The sequence below is a fragment of the Pungitius pungitius genome, chromosome 10 (assembly GCF_949316345.1).
Source record: "Pungitius pungitius chromosome 10, fPunPun2.1, whole genome shotgun sequence".
Lineage (NCBI taxonomy): Eukaryota > Metazoa > Chordata > Actinopteri > Perciformes > Gasterosteidae > Pungitius > Pungitius pungitius.
The window spans coordinates 6,808,261-6,819,693 of record NC_084909.1 but is presented as its reverse complement, the minus strand read 5'-3'; the positions used below and the strand labels follow the sequence as shown (position 1 = coordinate 6,819,693).

The following is an 11,433-nucleotide window of genomic DNA, read 5'->3' as shown; positions in this document are numbered from 1 at the left end:
TTTTTTGCAATTGCACAGAAACCGCAATATACATTCAAACTAACATGCCAGATAGATTTGTTCAAAATCACCCTTCCATTAACATTACGAATGTGGGCACGTCGCGTTATTTTATGAAACGCTACAGAAACCGTTAACGAAAAAACTACATCCTGTTTCCACGGAAACACGAGGACCCGGAAGTTGTCCTCATTCCGCGGGTCTTTCGGGACAAAACAACACAGAGCGTCAGTGTGCAAAAATGGCGGGTGAGTGTCCGAACGCTTTCATGCTGTAAATACTGCTTTGTTCCTTTTAACTCACTGAAACGGGGACGACGGGCCATCGCTAAGGCCACTTGAGTAGCACACTGCCCCTGGGTGTCTGCTGAGAGCTGTACGTGAGTTTAGCTTAGCCTGCGTCCCGGTGTAAAGCAGCAGCAGCAGGGGCCTGGCAGCTAGCAGCATGCTACCAGGCTGTCACAGCACACAGCGTGTTTGCCTGAATATGTAACGGATGGGTTGAATGTGTATTGATGGATTCGGTCGTCTTTAAGGTGCCCTCGGTGCATTCCCCCCCCCCCCCTCCCCCCCTCCTGACATATTGTGCCGTCCCCCAATGTCCGCTCGCGTTTATCTTAAGGAGTGGTTGGTCACGTTGGAGCAATCTTTCTAAAGCGGCTATAATCGCCACCTCACGGTTTATTTCTCGTCATTCGCGCCCTCGGCACGTTATAACGTTGCTGCATGGGGAACACCGATGAAGCTGATGTAGCTGATTACAAGTGGCCATTAAGGGGGGGGGTTGCTTGGTAACTCCTGCATGTTGCTGATGACAGAACTAGTGGTTTCTGATGTTACACATCGGCCGTTAGAGGTCCTGGGCCAGAGGTGGAAAATGTTCTTATAAAAAAAAAAAAACATAACGGTTTGAAACATGTGTTTTCAGCGGTGAATACCATGGAGAAGAAACTGGCTGAATACAAGTGTGACACCAATGAAGCTTTATGCTTAAAACTGGGTATGTTTTGGTTTTCTCTTCATTTCAATGTTTTGTAAGGGAGTCATTATAATATGTGTGAAATCGTTTGACATTTAATCCACTTGGTCTTTTCCTCAGTTCGCTTTCCGGAGGATGTCGAGGATGACAGCACCACTTTTCACCCCGAGTACAGCCACCAGATCTATGGGGACGAGTGAGTACTTTGTCCTCATCCTGACTCGGCCTTACTTATTATGAAACCATTTCCATTGATCAGCTGCCTGTTTTGCAGCTGATGGTCTCCTATTTTCACTTTTATTCTTGTTTGTTACCAGCCCCGTTTACACACGTATGCCTCGGGTTTTACATTACCACCCAGCAGCACTGAATGTGACGTTACATCCACACAGACGCAGTCAACCTGTCGTTGGGGTAGAATTACGTTGGGTTGTAAAATGGCTATAGATGCTCTCCAGATTTGCTACGGCAAAATATTTGTGTTTTATGTGTGTCAAACGTAGTACAATGAAACAGTGTAGTTTTTTCTTAAATAAAGATCACAAGTGGGGTAACAGTAAGGGCTCCATTTATTGGATTTAAAATTGTACTACTTATTTATTCAGATGTTGTGTTTTTTAAATGCCAAGTCCTTTTTTGTAGAGGATGCAGTTTAAGTTAATTCTCAGGCAGGCAGACAAAAAGGTTTACATGAACACAGGTTCGTCTTGCTTGTGGGATTGATCTCGCAGAAATGCTATTAAAGAGTCATATTACAACCCTGAAGTGATTGGTTACTACTACATTTTTGGCAGGGACACCTGTGTCGGCTTACAGTAGCCTGTCGTTATGCTCTAAATTGGATTTCCAAATTATTCAAAACTAGGATTGTTTTTTTTGCACTTGCTGCAATCAACTCAAAGGGAATTCAGTAATTGGGGCATTAATTATTTCAGCAAGCGTAATTGCTAGTGAAGCTCAATCACAGTTGCAAAACGCTGAAATCTATTTTGCCATAAACGGCCGGTGATGTAGTAGTGAGAGAAACAATGCAACTATGTAAGTGGCCAGACCAACAATAAGCATTAACGGTTCACTAATGAATGTCAATTAATAGGAATAGTCAGATTGTTATGACCCTAGATGGCACACCTCCATAAAAACGCTGCAACTTCATTCATTTTTCTGAATGGAAGACACTGTCCTCGTTGTGAAACTTTCTGAGAATTTTAATTATTCCAAACACTTTGTCCGCAGTGAGGTCGCTTTTGGATACAAAGGACTTCAGATACAGCTCTTCTACACCGCTGGAAACCTGAGCACCCTCTTCAAAGTGAAATATTCCTCAAAAGTCACAGAGGTGTTTGATTGTGTGGAGGTAGGACATGTTTTTGTATTAGCACCCTTAAATGTCATGTGCAGTGGAGGGATTACTGCTTACCAAACTCGTGTCAGCCATGCTCTCTAGTTATTGTGATGATTATTGGTAACCATGGAAGAGATGATGTCAGCTTGTGAGATCCTTGGGCCTCTCCCTAGAAGTCATGTTGCTCTGCCTCTGCTGGATGCAAACAGGCTCTTAACTGATGCTGCAGAGATGACACACGCCATTGTAAATAAATCTGGGAACAATCAAAGGAGATTTGCGATCTGACTCGACCATAATGGCTGTGTGGCTGGTGAGGGAGGCCGTGAGGTTTAAGGTTTCTACGTGAAATGCGTCCATGGGGAGACTTTTTTTGAGCTGTATACTGAAATCTGCCCCTTGGAGAGGTGTTGACTCAACTTCATTACCTGCTCAGTTTGGAGGCTTGTCATGTATTGCATTTATACACTTTGTATATACATTTATATCAATGGTAAAAGATCTAAAGAAGATATAATTTTACATAGTTTTGTTACTAAATCCCTAATTTGGGATTTCGGAAAACTATCAGTTGATTACAAGGGTGAAAATGAAAAAGGATTTTGTTTTTATTTGTCAAAATGTTTCTTAAACTCGTCAACAAATTAAAGTAAAAATAGACTTCTTTTAAACATGTGAAGTCTAGTAAGTCAAACTTTTTTTTTGAGCAGAGCAGCTTTACGGAGTTGTCGCCTCCATAATTGCATGAGGTAGGGATTGTGCACTCCATTGTTGTCTCCTGCGAGCCATCAGACCTCTGGTGCTCTTTTGTGAGCAGTTCTAACCGTAGCATTATGCTGCTCCGGGTACTGAAGCCAGTCACAGTCTCTCTGGGTGGTGGCATTATTCCTGAAAGAGATCTCTTGGGTTGTTGGACTAAATCTCGGCCCACCGCGGCGCGCTGTGCCAGAACACTAATCCCACTCCTCCCCGACGGAAGAGAAGGGTTTTTAGAAGGTTTTGTACGTGGGGTCTAATGTGAGGGATTGATTTTTTTTTCTTCTTCTTTTTTCTCTTTAGTTGAGGTTTATGTGATTGAATCAGCAGGAGGAGTAATGTGACACGGTTGGAAATCTTGTACATATATATTTCCTGAAGCAAATTGTTTGCTCGAGTCATCAGCAATCAAAACCACTGAGGCTGAGGAACTACTCTTCAGTACTTTTATTTAACGCAAGACAACCCTTTCTATGTAGTGATGAATAAATGTGTTAACTCCATTCCTCTGCTAATGATTTGGCCGTTAGTCGCACAGCTTTCTATGAAAACTTTCTGCCTTTTTCTTTTTAATTGCCAGACATCTTAATTTACATATTATCAATAGCTGGTTTTTTGGACAAAAAAAAAGGTCCGTAAAGCAAAATGCTTTAATGTACTGCTGTCTCCTTCTCTGAGACTTCACAAAAGGCAGCTTTGATTATTCCCCGACGCTGTCAATGCAGCAAACATGCAAAACGACTACAAGAATCAGCCGGGGCCCCTTTTTGAGGTCAGATGATTCAACTCCGGGACATCTGTCCTGTGTGGAAACCAGCGGGGGCTCCCTCACCGGACAATGTGGCCTTCAACCGGTGGCAGCGGGAGCAACTTGTAAACTCGCCGGGTTCTGTTGTTTCTGTGGATGCACCCTAATTATATGTGACCTCGTGTGACAGCGATAGACTTTTGTCTCTGGTGGCGAAGAAGTGTCCAAAAAGTGCGACTGTTTTTTGTTTTTGTTTTTTTTAAACCACGAAAAACAGCCACGTGACTTTTTTCTTTCTTTTTTTTTTTTTTGGACCGTAGTTTGGAGCTGATATTCCAAAGTGAAGTCTGGCCCACCGTGTGTGTGTGTGTGTCCGTGTGTGCGCGCGCGCCACTACTATGGCGTTCAGCGTTGACCCCTGAGTGTTCACCTTGTTAAGGGTTTGAGTGCAGCTGGTGTAGAGGTAGAGAGCGAGGGGAGCGCCAGAGTTCAGGCCGCGTCTGAAGAGTGTTTGTCTCTGAGTGCATGTGGACGGTCGGGGTGCGATGCAGCTGGCGAGAGAAGAGAGCGGGAGGCAGAGATGGAGTTTATGCAGCTGCCACGTCGATACAAGGCTCTCATCATCGCATCACCTTGTCCCCTTTTTAAATCAGCCAAAAACACGCAGCGCTGGACCTCTCACAGAAAGCGCCGGTTTACAGTGCCAGACCCTTTGTGCACACGGGCCAGAAAGGACCCCGTGCTCGTAGTAGTCGTGTCATTATTTACTTTGCAGTCATAATCAACGGGGACGTGTGAATATTTTTGGACAAAAAAATAAAATAAGCCGGTGCGTGATGCCAAAAAAACCAAAAAAAAGGAGTGCAGGTTTTGGAAGCAGTACGGTGTGTGGAGTAGATTAAAGAGAGGAAATAACACCAACACCACAAATGGGATAGTTTGTACTCTCTTTGTGGTTATTGTTAAAAATCAAAGACATTAACAAACTGTTCTAAAGGCACTTTGTTAAGTTATATTCATGGCAAACTAAGGCATCTATTCTGGAAGGCTGTGCAATTTAGTGTCTAGTATGTCGGAGAGTGCTCGGGACAAGGGGACTTGTTTGTCCATGGCCCTTTAAGTATTGTCCTTGTTCCTTAGAAATGTGACTGAACAATTACAATGGTTAAGAGGCATTCAGCTGCAGGTGCATTACTTCCAGTTAGATATTAGCTGATGTCTGAAAAGGGGGGCGGCAGGGGGGGGAATTAGTAGCATGTTGTATTAGCCTTTTGTAGTGCGTTTTGCTCAGACCTTCTTCATTTCCCAGTTCTCAATGCTGAGCAGCGAGGGCCTCTGTGCTGAAATAATGCCCATCACACATGGAAATGGTGTGAAAGGGCTGCTTAGCAAAGTGTTCTCATGTCAATCCTTGTGGAAATGGATACAATGCAAACATTACAGCTGAACTAACCACAGGTTGCACTGAGTAAAAAGTCCGAGGGCCGGGCCCCTTTGTCTCCGAGGCTCTTTGAAAAAAAACGCGGGGGCAAATTCATTTGATTGGGTTCACTTGGCAGGATTAGAGGAGAGGCCTCTATTATGGATGCCCCAAAGGTTTGTTAAGTTGAGATCAATTCATAAGATTTTATTTCCCAGTGAGAAGCAGAAATGTGTTTATTGTGGCAACTTCATCACATATTCATGGTTTAACCTAAGTAGTAAATGTACCTATTTAAGTGGCCTTTTCACCGGGTTGGGGCCCGCCGTGATCTCTGCTCAGCCGACAGTTTTAATTGCCTAATGGTTTCTTTTCATGGGCAACGAAACATGTATACTTCCAGTTATACGCTATATGATTAACTGCACTTTTCCACTAATTTAAGCACAGCGAGTTATATGAACATATTGTCTGTGTAGAAAACCAAGTATGTTTTTAAAATGGAATTTCATCAGAAAATCCCTCACTGGTTGCAATTATGGAAATAAGTCTTCCGCCAGGATGATTTCCCGTTTTTACATCATGAGTTGTTTTGGTTGACTGATTTAAATTCTCTGCCCAATGTGTCATTCAGCCAGACGACATCGAGGGAAAGATCCGGGAGATCGTTCCCGCCGGGTTCACGTGCAACTCGGACGACTTCAGCTCGCTGCTCGAGAAAGAGGCCAACTTCAAGCCCTTCGGCACGCTGCTCCACACGTACACCGTGCACAGCGAGGAGGCTGGAGAGCTCACGTACCAGATCCACAAGGTACAAACCTCCCCTGGGTGTCTGCTCCGGGGGGGGGGGCGTCTCTCGATTGCCGCGGGCTTGAGTTTTTATTTTTTTTAAAGGCGGGGGACGAGATTGAACTGTAAACCGCGTCGGACGTCTGCTTTTTTTGCCGCGTTCGCTCCAGGCCGAGGTCACCTGCCCCGGATTCCTGGAGTACCACGAGCGCCTGCAGACCTTCCTCATGTGGTTCATCGAGACGGCCAGTTTCATCGACGCAGACGACGATCATTGGGACTTCTTTCTTGTGTGAGTGCCCTCCTTAATTGACATCATCCCCCCCCCACCACCACCACACACACACTCCTCGGAACTACACACCCTCCTCCATGCCCACCCCAAAGCCTTTATTGTGTCATTGAAAAACAAAGCCCTCCTTTGTGGCGCTTGTGACCAATTACCAGGCCAGTTTGATTATATTTCCCTCTGTAGGAGAATTGTTGATCAGGCAAGAGCTCCCTTTGTGCCGAAGGCCCTTTTCAGATTTTTCAGGGCCAAGGGCTGTATTGAATACTGTTGTCTTTTGAAACACTGAACAATGTCTTAACAGTAAAAAGAGCCTCTGCCAGTGTTTTCTTTACCCTGGCAACTATTAATACGGACAATGGGCAAAATGGACTGAAGTGATTTGGAGGAGCTCAGTCCCTCCTCCAACCCCTTCTCTTCCTCTAAGTTGCAGTACTCCAATTAAGTGCATAATGTATTCAGGTTGTAGCAGGTGTACCAATCGGCGGGGCTGGGCCGCTCTAACATGTTGATGTGGGGGGACCGGGGGGGGGGGGGGGTGGTCTGCTGCTGATGGGTTGGGGGTGGGAACGAGAGCAGAGAGGCTAAAATGGACACTGCATGGGAGTGTGCCTGTAATTGACCTGTTTGCCTTTTGTGTTTTTATCTGCAGATTTGAAAAGTACAATAAAGATGGGGAGACTCTCTACGCGACTGTTGGCTACATGACAGTTTATAATTACTACGTGTATCCAGACAAAACCCGACCACGTGTAAGGTAATTGCCGGGGCAGCACGTGCCTTCCCATTCTTTTGTATGAAAAAGGAGTGGAAAATTATACATTTCTTTATCCTCTTCCCAAAGAGCCCAAATTATGGGCTTATATAGCCAACCATTCAGCCAGATTTCATTTCATTACCAATCCAGTGTGATTTGTATCCGAAAACAACTTTATATAGATCAGCTAACGACGTGATGTTTTGCATTGATGGATCAAGATAACAAACCATTAAATCCCGCTCTGAATTAAATCATTTCTCTTTCCGCTCAGTCGCCTTGTAAACCAGTTTTGTGACTTATTTGGAACAGAGCTGTTTTCTCACTGGCTCCATGTTTGCGTGTTCTTCTGCCCTTTAACCGAACAGCCAAATGTTGATCCTGCCTCCGTTCCAAGGAGAAGGTCATGGAGCTCAGCTTCTGGAGGCAGTGCACAGATTTTACTGCAGCCTTCCCAAAGTGCAAGACATCACAGGTGAGCGACGTGATTTTCAGCATTGACTGCACTGCAGAGGCGTAAACAAACATTTGCTCTGAGATGCTCGTGTCTCCCACAAACATTTTGAAAGATTGGTCGCTGCACTTTGGTGGATCCACAGTGGGCCGATGCTCCTATTGAAACCAGTTGGATCAAAGTAGTCCCCTTACATGGAGTCAGAGGATGAATACCACGATGCATCCTTTCAGACAGGAATGCTTTCTAAGGAAGAACCTCGCATTGAGCCACTCAATAGACCGAATGTTCCTGTTTTTTCCCTTCGTTTTAGGACAAAAAACATCTCTCCCCGCTTCTCCAACACAAACATTCATGTACGCTGACAACTACATTAACTCTGTGTGACGCTAATTTGCCAATAATTGGGAAACCACTTTTAACTCCTTTTGATTTTTGTGACGGTGTTTCTCATCAGCTGAAGACCCGTCCGACAGCTACGTGAAGCTGAGAGACTTCGTGCTGGTCAAGTTTTGTCAAGGCCTGCAGTCCTTCGCCGCGGACAAGCTGCACCTCGGCTTCTCGGCTGACATGGCCAAAGAGGCACAAGACAAGTTGAAGATAAACAAGGTCTGTTTCAGTGTTGAATACATTGTTTTGTCTGTTTAAAATTGGTAAGTTGCTTGAAACCCCAAGCTGATAGAAGAGTAATCTAATTTACCTGTGAAGCTAGAGGTCTGTAGCTGATGAAGGCCTCCAATGACGGGTACTCTCGCATGTTTCAGTGAAATAAACCCAGAATATAATATATCTCTACCAAACTGCTGCCTTTTGAGACTAGAGAAGTGTTGTCATAGCGACGTTTTTTTGCTAAAGATTTAACATAAAATCACAATCCAGGGAGGGTCGCCCCTTTACGCCACCGTTTCAATCTTTTCTCCCGTTCTCCAGACATGCCAAACTTCCGTTATCGCAGTTTGCCTCAAACACTGTGACTCTATTCTGTTGTTGTCACTGGTCGACATGGTGCATATGCGTCATGTGTGACGGTGATTGACTCCTGTGTGGCTCCTCTTGGAACTAAAAGGTTGCATTCACTATAACCGCTGAAAAGCTTATGACTTCCTGTAGCCATTATGCTGGAACGTTTCATAATAAGACACACTTGTGTTTTGTTTCCCCATCTCTACAGAAACACGCCAGGCGAGTGTATGAAATCCTGCGCCTGAGAGCGACCGACATGAGCGATGAAGACCAGGCCAGAGCGTACCGCCTGGAGGTGAAGAAGAGGCTATTTGGGCCGTACAGGGTGAGGTTTCCGTCATCGCCCCCCCCCCCCCCGTTTGGTCCACATTGTGGAGTCTAAATGTGCCTACGAAAGGATTTTCCGATAAAGTGACTTGCTGAATTATAATACAATACAATTCTACAACTGTCAACTCGGCTGCTTTCAAGCAAGAATCCAGTGTGCTGTCGCTTACCTTTTCTTAGCATGACATTACAGTCATTCAACGTAGGAAGCAAAGGGCCCCGTGTGTTGCATACAATACGGAGCTTGAAGCTCGTACCTGTTTATTATGTTACCTTTTAGAACAGCAGAGAAAAAATTGATCCACAGTCCAGTTCCGTGGAAAAAAAATTGACGGATTACTAGTGCTGTATTGTCGCAGCCACAATAGGGCGCACCAGGCCTCTGTGGTGCTGCTGCTGCCGGAGCGTTTCTCTATTCAGGCTCATGTCATTAGTTGGGATTTGCATTTCTTTGGGAGAAATAATTTTTTTTTCCACACAAATGTGTGTTTGAAGCTCTTTGTCAAAAAGCTGTCTCTATTCACAGTTCTGTAGCTTCCCTTTTGCAGAGCTTCTCAAACTTCACCAAGAAAATTGTGCAATTTAAAAAAAAAAAGAAAAAACTGCCTTTTGTGGTTTTTCTCATGTTCTCTTAGGCAGGTTTTAATCAAGTTTCAGATATTTAGAGTAATACGCTAAAGCCTAGTGAAGAGAATATCAAAAGCTTCTCCGATTCAGATTTCAGTGGGAAACACCCTGCATCCTGTTTGCTTGTGACAATTTATGTTTGAGCTGCTCGCTGAGACTTTGCATACCAGCCATTAGAGAATTCTCTGTCAGCAAAGTTACCACATGTCTAAAAAAAAACAGAAGAAGAAAAAAAAAGAGGCAGGACTTGACGTGGAATTGACCTATGTGGTAGGAATTCCTTGGGAGAATGGCACGGAAAGATCTGGTGGCCAGATGCAGAGCGTTTTTCCTTCCCTGAGGAGATCTAGCATGTAGTTAGTCGAATGGCAGAAGCCGTCGCTCCATGGATGTGAGGGATTATAGATGTCTGCTCGTATTCCTAATTCCCAAGTGACCACGTCTGCGGGCAGGACTTTTTTTTTTAATTTATTTTTGTAAGCAGCACATTGCACTCATTGAATCTACATTGTGCGTCAATATGTGAAACAAAACGTAGCCATTGGATTTCTCTGTGAACACTTTCCTCCGTCTGAATAGGGGAACTGAATAAGAACACCAGACAGAAACATGATGGTGAGATGACCGTTGTCAGACGTGCAATGATGTTTTTCAGTGTGTAACGCCTATTTTAACCAGCCACATTTAAAGTTAATATTAGGGATCATGCAGAAAATCCACTATTACTGATGAATCCATTTTCATATTCTTCCTGAGAAAGTTGTTATCAACCACTGAATAATCACTGAATTACTAGGCGCCATAATTTGCCTTTTGACTGAACGGATTTAACGCCTCGCCTGTCTGTGCAGAAGAATCAGAGGGAGCTGACGAAGATGAGGAAGTGCCTGCGGCCGGAGGAGCTGGTGTCCCACATGGATCAGATGGACACTCAGACGCAGCACGAGGAGCTGGAGAAGAGCTACCAGGTCGCCGTGGAAGACTACAGGCGAATCATCGAGAGGATCGCCACACAGGCCTGACGGGGCTCTAAAGCGGCGCCGGATCGGAGCTCGCCCCCCCCCACCCCCCCCCCCCCCTCAAGCGAGCGGGGTGATCCGCCCCGCCTGCACAAAGCCCACGTCACCGCAGGAGAAACTAAAGAGAGAGAGAGAGAGAGAGAGAGAGAGGATTCATTGTGGCGGAGTCGGGGGGGGGGAAGCCTGCAGGGGGAGGACTGCTCTTTCCCCAGCCGACGTTGATACCGTAGAGGAGAGTGAGCAGCTGGAGGGTTGTGACTTTCTGTGGGTCCCGTTAGCGTAGTCACTTTGTGTGGGATCGACTGATGCGTAATATTTCAAAGGTGATCGGAGGTCCTCCACCCTGCAGAGACATCCTGCTTCTTCTCCATCGTAGACAATTTTTTAAAGATCTTTTTCTCAAAACAATTCTAAATGTGTGTTTCGAAGCACTTCATACTGAAAATAAAAGAACGTTTTGTATATTGCTCAAATGGTGTGATTTATTGCAGGTTAGAAAATGGAAATACAACTTTGCTTTCTCATTGTTTACACTTTTATTTGGACATTTGACACAAAATGCTTTTAGTCTGACACAGAAACATTACAAAAAAACACTGAATGTCACCTAAAGGAGGCCCAGTGTGTCCGGACGGTTCAAGTAGTATTTTTGTGCATAATCTCCTGCTCCAACGCTTGCCTCACTATTTACCAGCATTTTCCATTATGTGTTTTATAAATTTAATCCGTTTTATGGGTGTAATTTCATGCAGGCAGCCCCTCGTGGTCTAATTCAACTTGTGATTGCTGCCGATGTTGAGTGTTACACTAATGAGTATTATCGTGTTCAATTGAAAACCTTTTGTGCCACCGTTAGCCCGCTCATGCAGATCACCGTGATGAATACCCATCATACTTTATGATACTTTAGCACATTGTCACTAAATGAAGGCTGCGGGGTCAATTTTCAATTTTTTTTTCT

At 44.7% G+C, this 11,433-nt stretch overlaps 1 protein-coding gene across 3 annotated transcripts; it reads left to right on the top strand.

Moving 5' to 3' along the window:
- Positions 1-134: 134 nt before the first annotated feature.
- On the top strand, positions 135-10,939 carry hat1 (histone acetyltransferase 1). Of its 3 annotated transcripts, none has more exons than XM_037488489.2 (11): positions 135-248; positions 928-999; positions 1,099-1,174; positions 2,215-2,335; positions 5,882-6,058; positions 6,207-6,328; positions 6,978-7,082; positions 7,451-7,557; positions 7,994-8,145; positions 8,708-8,824; positions 10,305-10,939. In XM_037488489.2, exons 1-11 carry the CDS (start codon positions 242-244, stop codon positions 10,473-10,475), a joined length of 1,227 nt encoding a protein of 408 aa, XP_037344386.2. In that variant the 5' UTR covers positions 135-241; the 3' UTR covers positions 10,476-10,939. The 3 variants fall into 3 exon arrangements, with proteins under 3 accessions (XP_037344386.2, XP_037344388.2, XP_037344387.2); XM_037488491.2 differs by lacking the exon at positions 135-248 and adding an exon at positions 256-273; XM_037488490.2 differs by lacking the exon at positions 135-248 and adding an exon at positions 276-375.
- Positions 10,940-11,433: the final 494 nt, after the last annotated feature.

Coding starts and splice junctions, on each gene's coding strand:
- hat1 (XM_037488489.2), top strand. Junction 1,175..2,214: donor CACCAGATCTATGGGGACGA/GTGAGTACTTTG, acceptor CTTTGTCCGCAG/TGAGGTCGCTTTTGGATACA. Junction 6,329..6,977: donor CATTGGGACTTCTTTCTTGT/GTGAGTGCCCTC, acceptor TTTTATCTGCAG/ATTTGAAAAGTACAATAAAG.